The 25,642-nt window shown below is 42.4% G+C and overlaps 1 protein-coding gene across 47 annotated transcripts in view; it reads left to right on the top strand.

The window, feature by feature from the left end:
- The first annotated feature begins 743 nt into the window (after positions 1–743).
- The window catches only part of CELF4 (CUGBP Elav-like family member 4), a 691,562-nt gene continuing 666,663 nt past the window's right edge, over positions 744–25,642 (top strand). For 46 of the 47 annotated variants that reach the window (XM_065657466.1, XM_065657477.1, XM_065657502.1 and 43 more), the window contains exon 1: positions 2,393–2,672. In XM_065657466.1, coding sequence (XP_065513538.1) covers positions 2,393–2,672 — 280 coding nt within the window. Of the gene's footprint in view, positions 767–2,392; positions 2,673–25,642 lie in introns of those variants that run through there. The other variant, XM_065657517.1, reaches the window with a different exon arrangement.

Here is a 25,642-nt window from a genome sequence, read left to right on the forward strand (position 1 = left end):
ACAATGTGCGGTGCCTGCCACCATCCCGGCATTAGGCGTCTGACAGCAGCTGCCTCACCATTAGCGGCAAAAAGATACTTAAAAGGCCGTAATAGGCACTGAGGGCTGCCGGGGACCGGACTCGGGTGTCCCCCCAGGTGCGGGCCCCGGGGGAAGCGGGGTGTGGGGGGTGATCTGGAGGGGCCGGGCCCGTCGCCGCCCCGCCGCCCGCAGCGCTCCCCCCGCGGGGACCGTCGGTCGCGCAGGGGAGGGGCGCAGCCCTGCCGCACCCCCGCCCCCCCTTCCGCCCAGGACCGCCCCCCCCGCCCCAAGATCGGGCCCCTCCGCTCTCGTCTCCTGGCAGGGGCGCCCGTCTAAGGCTCGGAGGGACTCGCAGTCACAGTAGTTGTAATAGCTGAGACACCTGCATTGGGTTATTATTTTTAATTTTTTTTTTTTAAAGAGCGGGGGTAGGACACTGCCTTGCTGCTCTGTTATTAAAACAAAAGCCAAATAAAGTGAAAACTACTACAAAGGTTTTGTGGTTTTGTTTCTTTTATTTGTCTGTTTGTTTTTAAAACAGAAATAAATTCCGGTCAATAAAACATGCAGGAACGTTGCAAATTTAAACTAATAATCTCCCTCCTCCACGGCTGCCCCTTCCGTTTACCGTCACACGTGTTCCCGGCGCCCTGCCAGGCGCTCCCGGGGGACGGGCTGCCTGAGGGTCCCGCTCCTAGCCCACCCTCCGCGGGTCTGCTGCCGCCTCCGCCTCGGGGAGCAGCCGGTGGCGCCGGGAACAATGGCTGGGAGACCCCGCGGTGCTTGGGGGCGGCCCAGGCCGGGCATGGGGGTCGGCTGGAGCTGCGAGTACCCCCGGGGTAGAGGAGGTATTCGGGCGCCGTGTGGCTGCAGCCCGGCCGGAGCGGGGGAAGGTTCCGAACAGGTAACTCGCCGGCTGCTCCGAGCTCGCCTGCTGGAGCTTCTGCGAGGTTCGTCTCCGCACAGCTCGCACGGAAGCCGGGGGGAAGGAGGAAAAAAAATCAGAAAAATCACTCTGAGCGCACACACAGCCTTGTTTTGTTACTGTCCGGACTGTTGTTATTATTATTTGGGGGACAAGGGGGAGTTTTGTCCTTAATCCGAGCCTCCCTGCCCTCCCCACCCCCAGATGCTGTGAAAGGAGAGCTGACTTCATTTCCACCATACAGTACACTTTGTCTAGAGAGCATTGTTCGGACAAGCAACTCCCGATCCCTGATGACTACAAAATACGATTTATGTTTCCATCAGAGAGAGACAGAATATCCTGATGGCTTGAAAGTCAAGCAAGAAAATCTTATCTGATCAATCCCTTTCCAATACACACACACACCCACATGCAGCTAGTATAGGAGATAACGCCCGCACTGATCGTACGTAAAATAAATATCGGCAGCATGAACATTAACAACAGTCATCTCGATATTTTTCGTCTCCCTCCAAAGAGCTACAATAATATAGTTTGTGCCTTTCCTAGCTTGATGTGCTCAGCAGCAACATAATTTTTGTTTTTAAAAGAAGAGCTTAAAGAGCATGCATTTTTTTTAGATACAACACGAACATATATAGTAAAGAGAGCTTGTAACATCACGACCACAACAACAACAACAAAAGCAACCTCTCAGCCCGAGGATTCGTCCGTATCTGAACTGCTTTTATTATCAATTGCGAAATCATAAGAGTAAATAAGAGACACCATAAAAGGAAGAAATAAGAACACCTTGGGTTTGGTTTTTTTTCCCCTCTCAAATAAAAAGGCAGATTTCCCGATGATCACTGAAATTATAACGACAGCGATTGATCGGAGGGCTTGCAAAGGAAAAGGAAAAAAAAAATCATCATCATTGGTCCTAAAAACGCAACCGTTCCCCTTTGCTCACTTGGCACAATAGAAATTGACTGTGTCTCAAAGAGCCATGCGCCTAGTGCTATTTATAGCCAGGGGCTGTGTTGGAAGGTACCATTAAGCTTCTCCCAGGCAGACAGACAGGGGGGTGGTTGGATGGGAGGAGGGGGTTTAGCCAGAGTAGAGGCACAAGCAATCCCCCACCCCCAGCCTCCCTTCCCCGCACGCACACACATCCACGCACTCACACCCCACCCCCTAGTCTGGCTGGGAATTTGAACCGATCCAGCCTGTTTAAACGGAAAGGACACAGATCTTCAATGTAAAAAAAAAAAAAATCAGATCAGACCCAGAGAGAGAGAGAGAGAGAGAGAGACGGAGAGGGAGGAGTGTGTGTGTGTGAGTGTGTGTGTGTGTGAAAGAGGGAGAGGGAGCGAGAGAGCGAGAGAGAGGGAGAGAGGGAGAGAGAGAGAGGGAGGGAGAGAGAAAAGAAGAGGGGGAAAAAAAGGAAAGAAGATTTTCTCTATGTATATAAAGATGGCCACGTTAGCAAACGGACAACCAGACAATACCAGCCTGAGTAGCAATCACAGCAACCCCAGCACCAACGGACATATGAACGGATTAAACCATAGTCCCGGAAACCCATCCACCATCCCAATGAAGGACCACGATGCCATTAAGCTCTTTATTGGGCAGATCCCCCGTAACCTGGACGAGAAAGACCTCAAACCGCTCTTCGAGGAGTTCGGGAAGATCTATGAACTGACGGTGCTGAAGGACAGGTTCACTGGCATGCACAAAGGTGAGTTACCTCCTGAACTTTCCCGGGAGAGATCGGGAGAGGAAGGCAGGCTCCTGCTCCCTCTCTGGGTCTCTCTTTCTCTCTTTCCTTTTGATTTCATTTCATTTTATTTCCTTTTCAGTTGGCCCGGTGGTGGAGGTGGCTGGCTGTGAGGGCAGGGAAAGGAATAATAGAACCTCCTGTAAAGAGAAGAGAGAGAAGGAAAGGGGTCAGCTCCGTTTGGTTTATTCATTAGTATTTTTATTTCTTTCCTCCCCTTTTTTCGGGGGGTGCGACGAAGCCACTTGGAGCGCCGGGCGGGCGGCAGGGCTGGCAGGCAGCTGTCCGCGCGCTGGTGGTGCTGAAACTGGGATTTATTTATTTATCTTTGGGAGCCGCACATTTTCCACCCGGGGGTGTGTGTCCGTGTGCTTGCGCGGAGCTGGGGAGCCCCTATTTTACAACTGTTGTGTAGCTGGCACCGACGCCTTTTCTTTTTCTTTCCTTTTTTTAAATTTTTTTTTTTAACTGCTGTTACAATAATTATCTGTAGCCTACTCCAAAGCCAGAGGTGGAGGAGAGTGAGTTGCTCCGGGGGTATTTAATTTTCCTTTCCTTCAGCATGGGAACAGGGATATAAACAACAATAAAAAAGCCTATCTATCTTAAGCGGGGCTGGGGGGACAGGGGTGTGCTGTACAAAATCACAGCATGAGTGTTTTGGAGAAGATGATCCAGGAGAGACAGGTTGCAGTTTAGTTCCAGAGCGGAGAAGTCTCTGAGCAGGCATATTCTAAGCACTACTTTAATGTGCCCAAAGTCCATCCCGGGAACTTTTTAGATTTTCTTTAAAGGCAGTGGAGACATACTCCTCATGCGATGCCTCACTCACTCCATCTCTGCCTGCTCCTTTCCCTGCTTAGGTTAGACTCTCCAGACGTGCATTTCAGATTAGACGATGCTACATTTTGGAGGTGGGGGAGGGTGTGTGTAGTGGGGGAGAGATGCTCGGATCCTCGGGTAGGAAAGTAGGACTCACAGGAAAGAAGTTGAAGATAATTTGCATGGTAGCCCTGCTTAGGAGCAGATGAGACCCAGGAGCAAAGTGAGCCACTTTATTAACTCAGGTTCTGTATATACGTGTGTGTTTATTTCATTAGATATGTAGCTATTAAAAACAACAACAAAAATCACATCAGAAGTGATTGGGGTGTGACTCCAAATCTAGTACAGAAGAAGAAAGGGTTTTGCAGGGGCCACAGGGGGAGTGGAAGTTGCATGTGTTATAGGAGAGGTTCAGTAGCAGTGTCTACTCCAGCTTGGTGGACTCCTGGCAAGGAGAGTCACTGGTAATGGCATTACTGTCTTCCCAGCTTTCCAGATGCCTTGCCGAGTTGTAAATCTTAAACTTAATGTCATGTTCAGCAGGCATTTCTTCCCCCTTCCCACTCACTCTCCTCTCTTCCACCCTCAGGAAATGCAAATGAAAATGTACCCAGATAGTGCAAAGTATCAGTTTCAACACAGGCTAGACAAAATGTTCAGCTCTTGGGGACCAGGGACTCAGTCGAACTTATAGGGTATTTCTTCCTTCCTTTCTTGACAGTCACTACAAACACCCTTCTCATATTTACAATGATCAGTGTAGCCCGTTCGAATCTTGCTTTCTTTTCAGACAAGCTTCCTAGAAGCCACATCAAGGTCTGATGGGCATCATTTAAATATGACATTCATACTGTAATAGTTAATAATAGTAATAAAAATAATAGTAAGAAGCACAAGGAAAGAAAGGTCCTGGGAGATTTCATCTAATAGATGAGGCATAGTGAGAGTAGCCACTGAGCTCATGTGTGCGCACATGTGTTTGCAAAAATTGTCTAAGGTTTCTGTAAAATAAAAATAATAGCAGTAAAAGCTACACTGAAGAGAATCACTCAACATAATGTAGAGGAAACCTTTGAGCTAACACCTTGCAAAAGGATTTTTGTGGCGGAGGGAGGTTATTTTGATTTGTTGATGAGATTTTTTCTTTTGTTATGTTCTATCAAACCTGTAATTAATCAATCTATACGCTAACTTGAACTTCTATTCCATAGAAGTGAATCCATCCTCTTTCAGTTCAGTTTTGTTTTTACCGTATGCCTGTATTCACAGAGACAAACTCAAGAAGGAGAGGAGGGAGGCAGAGAGAGAGAGAGAGAGATCATTTATCTTGCTTGGATGTGTTTAACATATATTCCTGAATTAAGCAAGATACTAACTTCATTTCCCTTCATTTCATTTCGGTTCTAAAGCTGCAACCTAGGAAAAAAGCCAGATGGGAAATCTTGTCACCTCATCAAACTAAATTGCATGAGTTCATCTTGAAAGAAACAGTCATTTTAAGCCTCCTAGAAGTTTTGGACTTTGGAAGGAAAAATGATGATGATTATTGTTATTTTGCAGGAGAGGGTTTGAGTGAAGCTTCAATAGACACCAAGTTGCCAGCATTTCAGAGATCGGTTTTATTTAGTACGTCTGAGAAGAGTTTGAACTCCTTTCTAGCGATGCTGCTGATTTATTAGCTAATCCTGATAAAAATGTGCCTCTGGCTACTTGGAAAAAAATTACTTTCTTGCCAGTAGTGATTAATTACTATTAAGTCAAAAAGCATGATGGGGCTCTGAAGGATGAGGATTGCATCTGGCTTTTTTATTATTTTATTTAATTTTATTTCATTTTCAGTCTTTTTTTTTTTCCTTTCCCTTCTCTGTATGCAGTCATGTGAAGCATAGTATTCACTCAGATCTCCTTAGTTTGGCTCTGCTATGCAGGCATAGATGAAGAATTGCACAAAGATAGTCCAACTTGGCTCTCTATGTTAGGATGGCAATATGAAGCCCCAAGATGCTTTCCATAAGTGATGTATAATGCTTATACATTAATTGATCCATCACTCTCAGTTGATTTCATTCCTAATCCAGGGGATGAGGCTGTGACAGTAGTATACCCTGAAGGGTTAATAGTGGGCTGTAGTTTATTTAAGTGTACGGAGAGCAAACCTTGGGTGTGGAGAAGGAGAAGGTAGGTTTGTTTTGGGAGGAGGGAAGAGAGAGGCACTAGCTTAAAGTAAAAATGTAGCAGTCAGAATAATTTCAGGTGTAAATCTGTTGAAATGAGAGTGCAGGATGTATATACCTGAAAATATTATTAAGATAATCTATTGTGGCACTCCTCTGTAGCGGGAAGAAATTGAAAATTAGCAACCTGACGGTAAAGTACATGACTATGCCTCCCTCCCAGAAAAACTATCACCAAAGGAGAGAGAAGTCCCAGGTTCTCCCACCAGCAGCCCTGGATGATACCAGGTCAGATACCAGGGAAGAGGCAGGGGAGTACAATTCTTTTGCAGACACGCAAAGAGAGAAAAGGGTAGGGGGGTAGCAGCATGTGAGAAAAGGTGGGAAAGGCTTGCCAGATCCCTGAGAAAAGCTTTTGTGGCACGAGCGTAGCTGCTGCATCTCTCCCCCGTCCTCGCTTCTCTCCACATGGGGCAGGAACACACTCCTGCCATGGTACTTTGCTCTAGGGTTGGGAAGAAGCTGTGTGTTGAGATCCGTGGGTAGAAACCTGCTGGGGCTGAGCTGACCCACCCACACGCTCACACATACACACATACATGCATGCAGTTAACTAATCACACTTGAACAATTTAGCAAGCCATTCATTCATAACTTCCCCACTTCTTATCTAGCAGTGGAGTATGCTTAAAGGCTGAGTTACTGGGAGACATAAAGGTTAGTGCTCTCAGGACAGCCATATTATAATGCATTATCTTTGAAGTCATTTAAGGCCAATTTAAGTGGTATTTAGTATAATATTTATGAATTAATGTAATCTAAATATAGGACTGTTCCCATAGGTTTAAACAGCCTTTTCTATTGAAGCATGCTTGTACCCAAGGCCTGGAATGTGTTTTAATTTAAAACACACAGGTCTCCATAATATTCTATTTAGGAAGTCAGAAGAAATCAGCATTCCACACTTAACTGAGATTTACTGAAACACACGCGGGTGAGTGCACTTAAAGAGTGGAGATAGCATGCAGTGGGAAAGCAAAAGTCTTCCACAGACGTGAGAGCTACAACATTCTCTCAGCCCTCATGTAGGGAGGGGAAAAAGCACTAAACTCACTAAAACTCCTTGAAATCCACCACTGTAGTCCTGTGGTTTAGATCATGTACCTACCTGACCCGAACCTCACTCAGTAAGCATTCGATGCAGCTAGAAAAATGCAGCATGGAAAGAATAGTTTAGTTCTTTTGCTGCTATATCTTCTCAAGAGTATAAATAATTTTTAAATTTAAGACACCTTGAGGGTAGGTAAACACCACTTCGATTCATTATATTCTGTTCCATTTGGTTACAAAGGTAGATGATAGGAAAATGAAAATCTTTTTAAGTCTAAGAATGTTTATAAAGGTTTTGGATGTCTCAGAAATTCAAAGGTGCAGTGAAAATGATCATTCAATCAAGATGATACATTTGTGTATATGTATAAATGTATAGATTTGTGTGTGTGAATACATATAGGAAAGAAATGTACACACATTCATGCATATAGCCTTTGGGAAATGGAAATTTAGTTGAAAAGAAGCACAATGCAATACAGGTACTGAATGAATTCCTCCATAATTGAAATATAAGGCTTGTCCAGAAAGAAACACATACAGCATTTAGTATGGTAGTAAACCAAACAAGTTTGAAGGAGGTAAATGCACAAATAAACTGGAATAAAACAGAGGCGGCTTTATGCCTTAGGTCTAAAGAGCAACCCCTTAAAACAATCAAAATGCAATTCGATAGCTTGATCGAAGAGAGAGGAAAAAAAACAACCCCCTGTACATTATAATCTCCCCTACAGATGAGCATGCATGTGTATTTGATAATGTCAAAAAGATAGCTCAGATTACTTCATAAATTAGAGGGATACATGTTAACTCTTTTTCAAGGGGTCTGGACATGGATTCTGGTTTCTAAAAGCAGCTGCAGCCAGTTATGAAGCTGTTGTTACGGTTGTGTCAGCATTTCCAATACAAACTCCAGTTTTCTGGGATCTCTCTCTTGGCTGTTAAGTTTTGCACTGAAAGCTGTTCTCCAGCTAGCCCCACCACCATATCAACTAATCATCTTTACAAGAATAGGTTTGTTTTAAAGTTACATAATGTGGATGAAAGAAATTAAAGTTTGTGTTTCTAGAGCTTTTGTTTCTTCTCTTACCTATCTCCAGGTTAGACTTATATTTCCTACACATTTATAGATTATGATTGCTTTTGTCCCTCAATATCTACATATACTGGTGTCCTCAGGCATTTTAGGGAAGGAAAAAAAGGTACTTATTATTTTCTTTAAAAAAAAATAGCGAGAATAACCAAATGTCATAGTATCTGCTTGGCCAAAATAAGGTTTTAATTCAAGGGTGAATCAGGAACTTACTAATTTCTGAAGTATAACAACAGCAACAGGGGATAGCTTGTTTTCATTTTATTTTATTTTTTCCTGTATTAAACCAGAAGAAATTGGAAATGTCAGCACTGAAGTAAGGGGAAAAATTGAGGATCCTTGTCACCTTGGGTGAAAAGTGTGGTTCATCTGGTCCGATATTGTACATTGGCCAGTGGCCCATGTCACAGACAGGCTTTTCTTTAGTAGAGAATTCAAATTGCATAGTATAATAAAAGCCAGGCAGCTGATAGAATAGTCTTTTGAAGGAAGTTGTCAGAGAGTATCTGGAAATTTTATCTGGGTAAAGAGTGAGTGAGATAGCAGAAAATGTTTTGTGTTCAACCAAAAAGTGGATTGTACCTGTCAAGGAGGGCAGGCAGAGGACTCTTTTATGCACAGTGGTCAAATGCAAGGGGCAGAAGAGGCTGGATGACCAAGAAGAGTCTCCCTGAACCTTAAGAGCTGGAAATAGGCAGCTACATTTTTCAGCAAGACGTCAAGGTGTTTTTCATCATGCATACTCTGCGCGTATGCATACCAGCCACACTGACCTGACAGACCATAACGACACTAAAGGAGCTGTTACCATCCCTCCCGTCAGTCAAGTGTGAACTGAGGCGGGTTTATGCGACAGGCAGTAATGATTCCAAGGGCGCAAAAGTGGGGGAGATGATCTAGGCTGTTGGGCCAGTTACTTGCATTTAAAATAGAGAAAAATTATCAGATGCCCAAAGATTCACATTAGTGTTGGCTATCGCTTTGCAATGAAATCCCACAAAAGCAGGTGGCTGCAGGGCTCACCATGACCTGTCCACCAAGCACTGTCTGGTTTCTGCCCTGTAACAGTTTGTACTAAGCAGGTGAGGTGCTGAGCGAGCTAAATTTGGTCCCAGCCTTAACAAATAGGCTGGTGTTTTTTTAATCCCAGCATAATCTTTACTTAGGGAGCAAAGGCTGGTTGCCTGTTTGCTGGGCAGAAGTCAGTGAGATTTTTGCCATCACTTTGGTGGGTTCATGTTTGGAAATCCTGATGCACGCTTGCACTTACTCGGTGTTTCACATTCCCTTTAAAATTCTAGATTGTGAATTTACATAACAAATCACAACATTTACAGTCAATGCTACCAGCTTCTAGGCTTGTTGACTTGTTCCTTAACTTAGCTTTCCCTCTGTAAGTGAAATTAAAATTAAAACAAAGCTGAGGAACTGAGAAAAGTTGACCCCTGCCGCATTTCTCACTCATTTAACTGCTCCACTGATGCCTGTATGACTGTTGCCGAGGTTTGTCATGGTGGACTGACCCTTGTGTATTAAAATCTGCAGAGGAAAAAGGGAAAAGTAATAACTATGGCAAGTTAAAGTTATGGCTTTCTTCCACCATCGCTTCACTGACTGAACTGGGGTATATATTATAGAGGCCCCTGTCTCTCTGTAACTCCTCGAGATACATCGTCACATTTTGGGGACCACACAGTCTATTGAATCACTTTTTGTGCTGCAGCAGTTGGTGTGGGCTGGAGTCAGGACGTCACCAGAGATATTGCATTTGTTTGCTTTTGTCACCATGAGCCACAGACTGAATGTACACACAGGTGAAGGCAGCTTTTAATGTGCGTTCATTATATCCAACTGACATCTCCTTGAAGGAAGAGAGGGCTTATTATTGTCTCTCCTTAAAATAAAAATGGATGAGAGCTCTAAACCTCTCAAATAAAGTACCTGACCATACGTAGTAGCTAAAAATAAATCATATACAGCCACCTATTCCATGTAAATGAATGGCAAGACATATAGATATAGACATTGTGTTAAGTTTGTCTAGCAGAAGCAGCCAAAAATATTGATCAAGGTAAGGGGGAAAAATTGATAACGAACTGGACTCCAAGAAGACTTTAATTGACAGTGACATCTGTGAACCAACTTAGGACAGTATATTTAAACTGACCACGATGTAACTTTATTGCAATGCACTCTCCTTTAATTAATTGTCACCTTTGTTAAGACTGGCTACAGATCAAAGGTTTAAAGATACTTAACAGGTTCTTAGTAACAAAGCCTTCAGATGCATTAGAAATATCTGACAGCTCAGCCAATGAGGCATGCAGATTTCGATCTACCTCACCCTTATCTGTTTATTTCTCCCTCCTTTGTTGAACATGGACAATCATTGTTTAACATTAACTACTTCATAGGCGGCTTTGTTGGCAATGCTGATGCCCCCAGGGATATATAGTTGCTGGTAAGACGGTAATATAGGACTTCACTATTCAGTCTCTCAAAGTATTTTGGCACCAGAAAGTTGCTTACAGTTTGATAGACCAAGGTGCAGTGCAGACACAGTTTGCAATGCAGGATATTCTTTTCCCTGTTTGTGGTTGAGGTCTTTAATGTCCTTATTTAAATCTGGAAACAATGAAAAGACATAGTTTGCATGAAAGGTGCAACTGAGAATGAACTTTTACATGAAGTGTGTATGCAGAGAGATAGAAGACTGTCTGCCACATTTGTATATCAGACACATATGCAACCATTTATTATATATGCATATTAATGAAAACATGCATTCAGTACAGACAGGCTGATATAAGTCTCTAAATAATTACTTTCTAAAAGACGGTACAGGGATCATACTCCTTGCATGAAAGTGGCAGGTGACTTAACAGGCTATTCCTGGAATTATATGCAGAGTTTAATATGATACATAGTGGTTCGTTCATTATACTAATTTAATGATACAGTCACACTTAATTAATCCATCTCTGGTTTATTTGTACATTGTGTCTGAGTCTCCAAAATATCTTAGAGGCAACCCAGCTGACTTCCCAGTGCACTAGGGCAGATAACTCTGGACAGGAAGATTCTTCAAACAGAATAAAAATGGAGCTTTGCAGACAGAGTGGGTCTGATGGGGTCTGACTGCATATTTGGCCTGTTTCTAATTCAAATACTTGTGTGTATAATACACAGAGACTGCATACGCACACATGTATCGAAAGGGCAGACTTACATTTGCACATAGTTTCTCTCCTTTTCAGTCCCTAAGGATAGATTCGCTTCACATAATATGCATCACTCTCTGCAAACACACACAAATATCTTTGTCGGATTCAGTAGCTTCTTGCAGGTAGATGTATAAAGCAGCATCAGCCTAATAATATCCCTATAAAACAGTGCTTCCTTCCTAGGATCCAGGGGGATGAAGGTTGTCAGAAGATCAAAAGATATATCACAGTGTGCTTGTAGAAATCCCCTGATTATGTTTCCTCTCTATAATGCTCTAATTCACTATTTGATCAATTGTAAAAGGGCCAATGCTTTAGGAGAAAAAAAAATAGTATTAAGTTACTAGATTCTTCAGGGTGAGTGAAAATCACACGTAAAATTATATGTAGCAATACAGTAATGAGCTTAACAATACTTCTTTAAAGAATCTGACAGCCCTATAGGAGAGATTCAGTTCTGTGAGCAAAGGTCACAATATAGATACTGCTTATTAAGACTATCAATAGCCTGGTTGACCAATCTAACCAGAGATTGTATAATGTACCTGCTGTTAACAGGCAGGGAGGAGAACTATGAAGAATTTACAGAATTGCCCACATGTAATATTAATAATATTGATTGATTCTAATAATATAATAAGGTAAAGATGCACTTCTTTGAAATGGTGCATGGGCGGGGGGGGAGGAAGAGAGGGAGGTACCTCTGCTGAGTAGACTGAGCTGGCTTGCACCTCTTTGAATGCTAACCCAGAGAAAACTCTATTTCTTTACTCTTACAGGCAGGGCTCTGTTTCTTGTGCATTATTTCACCTGACTCAGACCAAAATTGGATAGTTCATTCTCTAGGATCGGATCTTTGCTTGGCAGCTGCTGAGAAGCCAGGGGTCAGAAAAGTTCGGAACAGCCAGGACCATTTTAGTCAACCAGTTCATCCCGTCAGAACATGATTACTCCCTGAAAGCCCTTTTTCAACGCAGCAATGCAATGGAAGTTCTTGATTTGTTTTAGTTTTTTCACACCTTTAGCAGCATTTAAGAAATGGTGTGTGGGGGGGGAGAAGAGTGTGAAAATAACGTATATTCTATGATATGCGTAATCTATAATTGACAGGAAAGGACTTTGCAGACCAGCGACAGACCCACTCCAAAGCCTGCTGAAGTCTTCAGGAAAGCTTTGCCTTGCCTGCAGCAGTGTTTGGATTGGGCCCTAAGTTGCGGGCAGTTCTGCAAGATACCGCTCCTTGAGGCAAGAATGATAATAATATGCAGCGTGACTGCCTTAAGGTTGTTACTCGTTTAAATCCAGATACACAGACCTGTTTGCTTCTGGATTTCCTAACTACTCCCTCTTAAGCTTCCTTATCTAGGTACACTGGTTCACTCCTTCCGCTATATCATTCAGCTTGAAGTGTCTCCTTCCAGTTTCCGTATGGTAGTTTCAAGATAGTTTGCATTTCATTACGCATTCTCTCAGTTTACAGGGCAAATGTTTTTCTTTTGTGCGCATTTAATTGCTTTTAAAAGCAATTTATTTGATCGTATTCCATCTTCAATAATATATGGATGAGGATGCAACTTTTCGCCCTCTTTTATAAAGATCTATTGTTATTCAGTTATGCTGTTTGGTGGGTTTTGTTCTGTTTCATGCATTCGAAGGGTATCTGGTCATATTTTTGCTTTGTTTTCATTCTGCCTATTTTTTTTTTTTGGATTATGGATTTTTTTTTTCTTTTAAGAAAAAGAAATCTCATTCAAGATACTGGCAATAAATGAGAAAAGTAGGAGTGGAAATGAGGAATGGGCAAGACAACCAACAAAAATCCTTTGGCAAAGTCTTTAAAAGCATAATGTTGCTGCATATTTATTTGCAAGAATCTGGATCTAGCCAATTTTGATACCAAATAAAAAGAGTATCTTACAAATTATTTAACTCCAAGTTTAGTCATAGACAGAGAAGGGAAAGAAAAAAAAACCAAAATAAGGCAAACCAACCCATAGACATACTGGAAGGAAATGCACATAAAGATCTTGCAGAAGATAAGGGTGATAAAGTGGTGCTAGGTTTTACATTCTACTATTGTGTTAATAAAAGTTAACACCAAATTAAATAAACAAATAAATAAATAGGATAAGCAAGCATTGCCTTCCTTCAGGATTATTTACTAGTGGCTAATACACTTCAGAGATGCCCCTTTTAAATTTCTGCCTCTGCCTGCAGCTTCATTCAAAGGGCATTATCTGGTGGGGGAGGGGTCAGTGAGGATGCCTGGGTTCTAATCACTGCCTGGATAATTACTTACCAACACTCTCTGATGGAGTCACTTAAGCTCGGTGCCTTCAGGCCTGATCTGAAACCTGTTGAGTCAATGGAAAGATTCCCATTGGCTCCACTGAGCTATTGATCTTTCGTTTCCTCATCTGCAATATTAGGCTGGTCAGATTTACTTTATTTTAATTATTTTAGGAGAGAGAAGTTAATGGCATAAATTTGACATTTATTTTTTTTCAGCAAAGATTTTGATGCATCTCTGATGACAAATGTGTTACCTCAGAGGCCCTTTCAGTGCAGATCAGGAAAACATACTTTCAAAAAACATGTGGTGGGGAGGTGGAAAATTATCTTTGCTCACTTCACTTGTAAATACATATTTGTCCCTGCTTTGCCAAGAAAAGGTCAATGGCAATTTTGCCAGTTTTCTTTGTATGAGTAGGATTCGGCTATTGTAATTTCTCTGTCTACATGAATATCATCATTCACTGATTCAGGATCTTGATTTTTTTTCTTCTTTTAGTGATTCACATATATACTCTTCATTGTTATGGCAACTGAGGGAGCTGCAAAACTCAAGGATTTGATGAAAGGTTGCATCCCACCTTTCTTTTCTAAGAGCCTGACCCAAATCTATGGTTTGCAATATGGTTTGGACCAAGCTGAAGGTATCTGCCTTCCCTGGCTCAGTAAAATCAGCAAGTTCCCTCTAGACAAGCATACTCTTGCCCTCGATATGGGCAGATGGAATTGGCAGTCATCATCCATTTGCTGAGGACAGACCCAACACTCTCTGAAGTCAATAGTTAGACTCTGACCCAGCCTCACAAACAACAGACAGACGCCCTGTGAATCCTTAAGCAGGGACGTGAACGTTCCTGGCTTTGGCAGAGCAAGGTAGTCCAGAAGGGAGTTTTCACTGCTGCTACCCAAGAAGTAGCATATTGCGAGGAATAAACAAGATTCCAGTGACCTCAAGTATCTAGACACAGCAAAATTAATTTAGAAAAGGCTTCTTTCTACAGCAAAGATCTGACAAGCAAATGAAGCACGCTCCTTGTTTTTTTTTATTTTATTATTTCAGTTGCGGTTTTAGTCAGTTCATCAATAGCAATGAATGTGTGTGTGGGGGGGTGTTTGTGCTTCCATCCCATCTGTGCTTGTGTCTTTTATGAAATAAACGGAGGAGCTGGAGTGTGCATGTGTGTACGTGTGTGTGTGGAGTTGATTACCTAACCCCTAGTCTATTTGAAATCATCACAGTGCCCTCAAGTCAATGATATTCTGTCAAAGGTGGAGAGGAAACGTGCATGCAGTGTGAGTGTGAGAACGTGATGCTGTTTGATTGCCTGAAATCCAACTAAGTCTCAGTTTCAAAGGCCCGGGGGCAGCAGGGAAAGTATTTGTTTGTTTAATTATTTATATATTTACTCAGCTTTACTGACTGTGTTTGCAGATGGGGGAAAAAAAAATGGAAGAAAGAATGTTGGTTCTCGTTTGAGGGGAACCTGTGTTGTATTAGCCTCAATCTGTTCCTCTATATAACGGCTGCTTTGTGCTGTTAAATGATCATTTGTTACTGACCGGCTCATTGAAAAAGGCCAGAGAGGTGCTGGTAGAATTAGATTTTACAAGTTTATTCATAAAAGGAATTGCACAATAGGTATGGCATTCCCCTGTCTTCTCCCCTACGCTGATCCAGGGACAGGACTTCCGGCAACAGCGTCTTAATCCAAAAAGAAATATCTGAGCCATAGCAAGGCCAATGACCCTGCTCCGTCTTACCTGGCAAAAGACATCGGTCTGATTGCCAGGCCAGCAGCTCGCTCCCCAGGCTTGGTTCTCCATTCATGGCACTTGTGTTTGCTGGGTTTGCATCTAAGACCAACTTCTCATCCTCCCTCCCCTCCAAGCTTCCTCACCTGGTTGCAAGGGCAAGTGTGGGTGCGTGGACCACAAGCTCAGACCTGTCCCCAGGGTCAGATCCCTTCCCCAGGTGCCGCTCCAGTATCACTGCCTGTCTCCCAGAATGTGCTTGCGAGTCGTTTGTTTTCTATAGACAATCTCTGCCGCCACAGACTGGTTTCCTTGGCTCTCGCCATCACTGTTCACACTTCTCTTCCCTTGCTTCAGCTCTGCACCGACATTTTGCCCTTGCGCTGTTGCTGGCTGTCACCCCTGTAGAGAGCACTTCACCGGTTCATGTTGCAAGTCACCGCTCAGATTCTCTCAGACCATGTTAGCTATCTCTCCTCTCCTTTCTCAGCTCTTCCCTGAACACAGTTTGGGAAAAGGGAGCTATACCAACCAAGTATTTTTGAAAAGAAAAAAACTATGGGTAGTAGGAGAAAGACCCACAAAGTACACACACATGGATACACAAACATATATATTTCTGTATGTAAGCTACTGAGAAAAGTTGCTGGTTTTTTTTTTTTCCTTTGAGGTTCAAAGCTTGACGTCCTCTTTCAAAGATTAAAAAAATAAAACAGTGCAGTAAGTCTATAATTTCACCAGTGCAATTGCACCTTTTTTTTTTAACTTTTCTTGTTTCATTAAATCAGCAGCAGATTTCTCACACCTGAACAAAAATCCTGCACACATTTTCCTTTGAATTCTCAAAATCGTGATCTTATTCTTAACTATTCCTGGCAGCCTCTCCTGGGACTACAGTTCATCTTCTTGCAAAAATATTTTTCCCTGCTGTTTTGAAACATAACTACCCCTCAGCTCCAGGACCCTTCTCTTCCAACCTCAAATTCAAGCAAGAAGGCAAAATAAGGCTTTGATGTAGTGCTACATCAGAGTATTCTTCAGTCAGAGAAAGGTAGGCAGGGGTTAGGAGCCTATTTCTAGTCCAGCCCTCTTACTAACCTTCTCTGTTCCACCAGATCCTATTCCTAGACCTTGCTCTTCCTCAGTTTGCCATGTGTAAAGAAGAATTTGTGATATCCAGCTTTGCAAAGAGCTTTGTGTGTATTTAAGGTAGAATTAGTACTGTAGCTTTAGCGGTGATGGTCTAAGGTTGTAAATGAGACAACATTTGTAAGGAGAGGTAATATCTTTTATTAGTCCAGCTGATATAGCTGGGGAAAAAATGACAAGACTTCCCCGCATGCCTGAAAGCTTGTCTATTTTTTTTCAACTATATCAGTTGGCCTAATAAAAGATATTACCTCTCCCAGCAAGCCTTGTCTCCTTTGAGGTGTAAAGCATGTAGGCTGATTATTTAGGCCTGTTTTTTGTCTGTGTTGAGGGATTAGACGCTTCCTCACCTAGGTGGCCAAGGGAAAGCAGCCCGGGTTGGTGTCCCCTTCTCTCTCTTTCTGTGATCAGCAGCAGTGGCCATCTCACAGGTGTTAAGAGATATAGAGAAACTCTGACAGCTCCTATTTTCTGATCCTGGAGATGTCCTTTCTTTTTGCTGTTCTGCTCCCTCGCGAAGCACCACATGCCCTCTCCTCACCTCTGTGACTGTGATTTATTTATAAAATCGCTGTATGTATGTGTGTGTGCGTGTGTGTATGTGAGCAACCACACAAACATCCCCAAGCTGCCGAGCAAGCTGATGGGCATTTTCTAATTTATTTAGCAAGTAATAATGCAAACCACGGGCAAAAAGTAGAGTGAGGAGAACAGGTAAAACACTTAAGACAGGGAAGACTTTGGAAAGAAGGGATTTTTTCCCTCAGCTACAAATAAATTACAGCCTGCTCCATGTCTGGGAGAAGCATTTTGCTGGGGTTTTTTGTTTGTTTGATTTCATAAAACACAGCTGAAAATACTAAGCAGCTGAAAAGAATCGAGAAGCAGGTAGCAGGTTTTCAAACGCAGCAAAATCCTAGTTGTATGCATAAGGCAGCAGTAGTCAGAGGACAGCTATTACTTATGTTCGGCTTTACTACCAGAGAGAACATTGGATCATCTATTCAGATCAGGATAGTCAGCTATGTCAAAGGTTTAATCAAATATTAAACATGGTCAGTAAACTTAAACCAATGTTGGATGTGCAGGAGTTCTGCTTCTTTTCAAGCAAGCAGCCTAACAGAAGAAAGTTTTCTCCTGTCTCTCTCTGATTGGGATTTTTTGTGGCTGGAGATATCACTTTTTCAGACAGGGACCCACACTGGTGTATGTTTAGGTAAATACAAGTGCATGCAGGGGTTTGTATGTGTGTCTGTTACTCCGTCAAGTAGACACTCAGTTGTTTTTTTCCTGCAAGTTCACATCTTTCTTGCTCAGATCATTTCCCATACACTTCTAATTGTTTACCCCACATGCTTCTCTGTGTCCATCTGTCCCTCTTCAAATACAATGCTTTCTCCCTCTCTCTTCCTCTCATCATCTGTTCGAATTAAAAGGTGAGTGCGTGTAGATGTGTATGTGCGTGTATTTGCAAACCCGCACAGGTAGATGCACACATCTAGCTGTTTATTGATAAATAATACACACGCAAAGCCACATCTGCCTCCTTCCTATTTACATTTGAGCTGTATTTACACCCTCCAGCCCTTATTCTGACCGAGGGCACTTGAAGGCAGAACATTTTGCAGGGAGTTATGGTTTACGATGTTACGTCTCCCTTCTATTATTCATTCTCTCTGATTTTTATCTAATCTCTCTTTGATTGTCCTGGTGCAGCTTAAGAGACAAAGTGAATTTTTATTACATCATCAATATAATCTCCAGCTAATCAGCATCTGTGTGCATTACCATGTCCCCTTTGGCTTTTCATCTGTGTCCATAAATAATAAGAATAAAAATCGGGGCTGTTTTTGTGTGCGTGCGTGTGTTTGTGTGTGTGTGTTGGTATCAGGCAGAGTCACAGCTGCACTTTTTCATTTCAGCCAGCTTGTTTTAGCAACACTGGACCCAGCTTTGTGCAGGTTGTCTTGACTGTTGCCCAGATTAATTTCCTGGTGCCTAACGCTTAAATCATGGAAAAAATTAAAGTGAACAAATCCATACGCATCTTCTCGCAGCAACTGAACTTTGCTGTTAACTTCTACACACATTTCCATGGTGTTACAGGCAACATGCTCAGTGCCAGTGGAGTGTGGAGCAGTTGACATACCCCCCTATACAGGTGCTTAACCTCCAAATCTTTGGTGCATACTTGCTACTCTTTCTTGGGCAGGAGGATAGTACGTTGCATGACTTTGACTGGGAAGCTCAGAGACCAGATTTTTGGCCTTTGAATGCTGATATTTTTCCACAGCTTGCTGTGTAGCGCTTAGCCTGCCACTCAGGTCCACAAATTTTGAAGAGTTGAGCTCCTAGATGTTTTCCATCCTCCCTTTTCAGCTCTGGAAAAACAATGAAAATAACACTTCCCCATAAATTAAGACTTGTGCCTTACTACGAAATTCTCATCCTCTGTACATATGTCTTGTACATTTTAAACAGAATCGCTCTGCTTTCTCTTTAAAATACCCTGATTTGGCAGAGCAAGGTAATGGCAGTGCCTCTCTGTTAAGCAGGCAGATTTCAGATTGGCTTCCCAGGGGCTTAGGGTGAGACTCACATCCAATACACAAACTGTAATGCTCCTGTCCTGTCCTGCAGTGCCAGGGTTAGTCCTTTCTGAGTTGCCCAAGACCAGTCACAAATACTATGCCAGAGTTCAATCAGGTATGACAAAGTCTTCAATATAAAAGGCAAATACGCTGGCGGACAAATTTTAGACCAATGTACTAAACAGCAGTGAACCCTCCAGGAAAGGGCTTGTATCTCTTCCAGATGAAAGGTAGTTATGGTATCGAGCCATGCATCCAGTAAAATGTGCACTTAATTCATATTGTGGAAAGCCTCCCAGAACGCAATAGGTTCTTAAAGTTGAGCAGGTGCTTAAATGCTTTGCTGGATCCATGGAAATCTGCAGTTCAGATGAAATAATTAAGCGTAGGGGTGAAAAGCATAGTTCTGTGACTCAGAAATAACACTCCTTCATAGCTGTGGCAGAACACTGAAATAATGAAAGAAACACCTTGTACTTTGTACACTTTGCAGCATGGATCAGGCTCAGATCCTTCCTATATTTCAAAATATTTCCTTCCTGATTTTTTTTAAGGACAGATTCTGATTAGATTTGGCCAGGAAATGGAATTTGCTCTGAGCAAAGAGAAACTCAGAATATTTTCAGTTCTCGTCTTTGGTTTTCTTTTTTTATACCAAAGCCTTCTCCCTGGCCCCTCCAGCTCCACTCCCTGTTTTGACAAACCGGCTAATTTATCAGATGAGAAAAGAGGAAGGGAGGAACAGAAATATTTTTGGTTACTTCTGTTTTGCATGATATAATCCCCCTCTTCACTTAGCACCTCTGTAAATAGGAGCTCCGATCTGAAATTGGTCACAGTTTATTGCACTCAGGGCTAGACCAGATTTGGTCCTGAGTCTCTGTCAACCATGTAATAAAGAGACCAGAGTTTTACAATTTGGACAGATAAAGTTGGCACTTTGTGTAACATCTCTTGATTTTTCTGGATCCGTCATTCCTTTGCAGTTTAATTTTGGAGGTTTATTTGCATGCATATTGCTAGGCCTCTCTTTATTGTTTCACTATTTATTTATGCCCTTTTCCCCCCTCCTTACACCCCTTCTTGCCTAGCTTCCCCAAACCTAGCAGCTAAATCCCCTGGGCAGGTATGAAACCAACATCATTCCTGGATAAAAATCTACCTTGAAGGATGAAGAGCATCCCCCGTTTGTAACTGGAAGGCATGAAAAAGAACACATCACTTATCTGAATTTGCTGTTCATCCAAGCACTGTTTATGGAGATTTACAGTACCTTGCCTGTGCAAAGAGCTCTATTGCATGGTGACTGCTGAAGGATTTTAGGTGGCGGTATTAGCTGTGGTATTAAAAATGCATCGGAAGGCACAGGGTGGGAGATTAGTTGGATAGAAAGACCCATGAATGAAGGGTTAATTACATTCAAAGAGGCCATCGTATGGAGCAGAAGAGGCAATAGGTTTCTTTTCTTCAAAATTTACTAAATAGCTGGGAACATGGTTTAATGAATTTTAATGGGATCTTTCTGAATCCTATGCATATTGCATCTGCTGACTGTAGGAAGTCAAAGTATTGTTGAAAGGAAGGGTATTGCCCTACTTTAGGTTTCACAGTTCAGTATTTAAAAAAAATATTCTGCAACAAGCACTTTATTCAATATATATTTTTCTCCTTATTTAATTCCCCCCTCTTGCAAGCAGAAAATACTTTCAGCATCCATGAGACCTCAATACCATAGATTATTCTGCTGTTATATAACACGTGCTTTACATTTATTGAGCCATCTTGTGCCGTCAAGATAAAGGAGGCCTTAGTATTTTTCCCTGCTTAGGAGCCATCTATGAAGACGTGGTGATGAATTCTGCTCTCCGTTATACGCATGTAAATCTAGAGGCACTGACTCCTGTGAATTTCTTCCAGGACTACTGTGATATAAAATACATCAGGATTTGGCCCAGTCTGGTGGGAGGAAGAAATGAGAGAAAGTGTTGGAGTTCTCTTTTTTCCTTTGCAGCATGCATGGGCTGGGATCATGTGCCACACAACCCATCTCTGTGCAGGCTCTGGCAAGGGCAGCAGAAAAGTTATTTGACTCTGATGCAACAAAAACAAGATATGCATATTAGAGAGAGTGAGCCATTTGACAACACATCAGAAGACATGACTGCAACATCTTCATCGTGTTGACTTGTGGCAAGTTAGCAACATCTTTCACCTCAAAATCAAAGGGAAACTGAGGCAGGGCAGGTAGTAAGCCTGTCTCAGAGCAGCTCTGTCTGGCTCCTGCCTGTATTTTTACATCTATCTTCACTATGTTGAGGTAGCCCATTGCCTTGGTAACTTGAATTTTCTCTGTCGCTCTTTCTCAAAATGCCAGGCACCCTCTCAGACAGCTGACAGTATAAGGCTGCCCTACTTTTCGTCAGCCTGGGGCTCAGTTCTCCTTTGGGGTGCAGAGACAGTTACTGAGACCCTCTCAAAAGAGGCTTTGAGGTTCACTCAAAGCCAGCAAGAACTGACAGACCTTAAGACTTTGCAGGACTCTGTTAAGGTCTGTTGAAGGAGAAAAACTGTACTGTTTTAACTACAACAGCATGATCAAGATGACAAAACTTTTCTATTAGAGGCATTACAATACCTATATAGAAATGGTTACAGTGACATATAAATACACAGATAAAAATAGCAGAAAGAAAGTAAAAGCATGGTCGTATTAGGCATTTTTACACCAGTATGGCTGTGCCCACCCTCCACAGTCTACTGCTATATTTTCCATAACAAGGTGTGTTACGCTGGCTCAGGGCTGTGGACACAGACGATATCTTAATGCAGGAGCCAGAGCTTCCTGAGAGGGGAGACAACTTCAGATTTGGATCTGGAGTCAGACTGTACAGACTGAGAATAGCAGGAGGACTTTGCACCTGGACTTTGTAAAGAAGAGGGGTATTTAAATGCAGTTCTGCAGGACTCAAGGCTACACTGGTCCCCAGTATGGAGTTGTTGCTTTCCCCCCTTGTCTTCCCATCCTTCCCTCATGTGTTTCAGATCTGTCTCTCCTTACAAGCAGACGTGATGCCTTGCTTGAATGGCACAGATGAGTTAGCCATACAGCTTGGAGCACCAGCCCTGAACCATCTAGCCTCTCTTTGATCTAAAATCAAAACAAAAGACTTCGGCATTGAAACGATCCTTTGCCAGGTAACCATTACTTTGTGTGTGTTGCCTTAATTCAGCTGCAAGGAACTCTCATCTGTTTGTATCGTGCCCAGATCTGCGCTGGTCTTAATACTTTATCAATGTGCCAGCATGCTGCTTCTATTGTGGATACAGCTGGGCAGAAGCTGTCAGCGTTTTTAAGTAAAGCGATAAACAATACTTTAGGTGACAGCAAATTGTTATTTCCTTACTCCCCCCTCTAATTCTTCCCTCTTGCCCTCCCTCACCAATCCCAGATGCTGAAGCCCTTATTTTTATGTCAGCTTCGTGCTCAAATTATACAATTCAAATGCTTTTTTTCTTTTTTTTTTTTTTTACCTGGTGGGAGATGTTCTCTTTCTAAGAGGTGGAGAAACAGAGGCACAGAAATCCTTTCAAGGAGCTGCAGACAAAATGAACCTCGTGAGCAAGAAGCCTGTCTTGGTGGTTCATTCCCTCTGTTTCAGATGAGCTGCTGGGGTGAGGAGAGAAAAGCCGCCCATCTCGCCCACGTCTTGCCAGGAGGACACTCATTGATTCACAGCCCTATCTAGACTTTTAACACACCATTATGATGTTGTTGAGAGCTGGGAGTTAGGAAAGATGGCTTTTTTTTTTTTTTTTTCCTAGCTCAGCTGTTGGTTTACACCGTAGACGCTGAGCAAGTCATTTCTAGAGAAAAATTAAAACTGGCTGTCACTTTTTTTAGTGCCGACTTGTTTTGTATGCTTGTTGTGTTCATGCTTTGGAGAGGGGGGTCCATACTGCAGTTGGTGTTTCAAGATGAACACTGTAAATTACGGATTGATTTGAAAAACTCAAGATATTTAACTTGTCAGCATTGTGTTTCTGATCCTTTCTCTATAAAACTGGATTAATAAAACTTCCTCATGGAGAACTTTGAGATTTTCCAGAAAGTTAACAAATTGACATTCACTTGAAGTATTAGGGATCAGACCTTGTTGGACTTGCACATACTGTGTTAACAGATATTTCCTAACAGGCAGAGCTTTGCCAGATTCTTGCTCGAGGGAATCCAGCCTGTTTTGGTGAATAATAATCAAGCCACTCCATTTTTGGTTTGTTTTTTTTTTGTTTTTTTTTTTTTTTAATTCTTTTCCCTCTTCTTCAGGGAAAGGTAGTTATGCAGGCACCAGTACCTGAGAACAAACTTGACTCCTCGTATGTCTCCTTTAGCACTGACCCGCTTCTAATAAATCAGCTCGAATTTGATATAGGCAAGACCAAGGTCAGCTGAGCTTGACTCTCGCTGTCTCCTCAACACACCAGATACAATGCTGCCACGATGTGGCTCCTTCCGTTCTCTTCTGCCTCACATGCTCGCCCTGCACTCAGATCTTGCAAGAGATATTCCTGGTTTTCTCTCCGGGGAGGCCTCGTGGCACTTCGGCTCATATGCTGTGCAATCGAGGGTGTTGCCCAGCTCCACTTGCCTCCACAGACACCAAAAAAAGATGCCCTTGCCAGTGGTCATAAATTACAAGTCCTTTGTGCACTCCCATAATTTGTCTTGCATGGCTGCTGGTGCTTTGTACAAGATGCTCTGAGACAGAAGGGGAGGTGTAGGACTGCCAAACTTCATGTATCTGATAGATACCCTTGCTTTAGGTTTTAGCCCCCTCTCCAGATCCTTATGGAGGTGGGTCATCATTTTGGTGCAAGGAGGATATACTTATGGAAATGCAAGCAGGATCAGGCCACTCTTTTCCTAAACATCCCTCTCTTTATTGCCTGTCAAGTTCTCGATTATCTTTATTTTTTCTCTCATTACTTTTTTCTTTATTTCCTTTCATCCTTTGGGGAAAAGAAAAACACACACACACAAAAACATGGCATGGCAGGAAATTAAACTTTTCCACTAAGATGCTTTGGTAAGATGTCAGCTTTTCACTCTTTTATTTTGCACTGATTATTTTTATACTGGAAAAAGGAAAGAGCGAGTGTGCAGGATGCGACAGAGAGGACAACTGAGTAAAGTCCTGTCCTTTAATTTATTTGGAGAGCTCTGTCATTGGTTATTGTTTTTTCCCCACACACACAAGGAAACCAGAAGAGCTTTAAACTCATCAATAACACTCACATGATGTAAATGCCAGGTGGAACTACTCCCATTTTCCTGGATGTGATAAGGATAATAGCCTCCTCCTGGTGTGATTCTCCCCATTTCATCCTGATGAGGCAAGTCTTAGGTGTACTGCAGCACCATTAGGCATTCCAAGGTTCCTTTTAATTCAGGAAATGAATTAATTGCTTTATACTGAAAGGTTGTTTAAAAGTAAAGCCATAACATCCCCCTCAAATCCCTCTTGCTCTTTTAGGATGATATGAACTATTACAGCCAGGAAGCCCTGGACCTCTCGGGTTCCTCATTCATTCTCAGTGCTCCCAAGATGGCATGGTTTGCCTCCACGAGGGGAAACCTCAGAGAGGATCTGACCCTTGGGTATATTGAACTCCAAAGAGCAGGAGGACATTGCCATGAGTCTAGGAATTTGCGTTTTAAAAAAATACAGGACTATCAAGGATAGTTATTATTTTGTGGGAAAATGTGTCCCAGACAAGAAGAATCTAGTGCTCATCAGTGGAAGTGTCTTATCCTTCCTGGAAGCAGGGTTAGATTTTGAGGTTGGCTTTTCATGTTCACGTGAGATAACATCCAGCTGTGCCTGAGTCCCTGCAAATCCCAACCATTGACTGCAGGAGGGGAATTTCCCCACATCTCATCTGCAGTGTGGGGTAGCCTGGGGGAATGAGAATGGAGAAAATTCTCCTTTCTCCATCTCTCCCTGGTGTCTACTAGCAAAGGATACACCTACAGTCCTCATGCTGTGCAAATCCTGCTAGACACCTGATGATGTATCTGGTACAAGGTTCAAACAGTTTTCATTTAGAAAGGCTCCACAAACCTGAAAACTGTGTGTTCTCTGTGGTTGCTTGGTATTATGTTCTTATTGGCATAAAATCACATGAAGGACCACATTGCCCACTCTTGCTGAAGGAGAGGGACAACCTTAGAGTAAAGAATGCTCTTATTAGAAGAGCAAACCTAGTGAGGAGAAGGCGGCAGAAAACAGTAGTTTAGTAACAAGAGGAGTGGAGCTGGGACTCCCATCCCCAGAGACCTGGTTAAAGTTGGGATACTTATAACTCTGGTTGAAACAAGGGAATTGTGGGTGTGTTCCAGGGCAACATTCAATGGGATGTTTTGCTGTTTCAAGACCTAAATGCTTATTTATGTCATTTCGTTTGGGGCAACGTTCTGTGACTCAGTTATCTGAACCACAAAGTAAGCAAGATGATAACCCCATGTATGGAACGGTAGGATGCAAAGCCTAGTTCACATTTGTAAAATAATTGAGTTGTTTTGAGGAAGGGTCACTAGAAGGGCTGAATAATTTAAAAGGCCACAGGAAATCAATGCATAGCAAAAGACATGAGTTTTGCTAATACTTTTTAAAGTACAAGAGGACATTTTAAAATAGACTGTAATATTAAGGTCCTTAGATTA

The sequence above is a fragment of the Caloenas nicobarica genome, chromosome Z (assembly GCF_036013445.1).
Source record: "Caloenas nicobarica isolate bCalNic1 chromosome Z, bCalNic1.hap1, whole genome shotgun sequence".
NCBI classification, from domain to species: domain Eukaryota; kingdom Metazoa; phylum Chordata; class Aves; order Columbiformes; family Columbidae; genus Caloenas; species Caloenas nicobarica.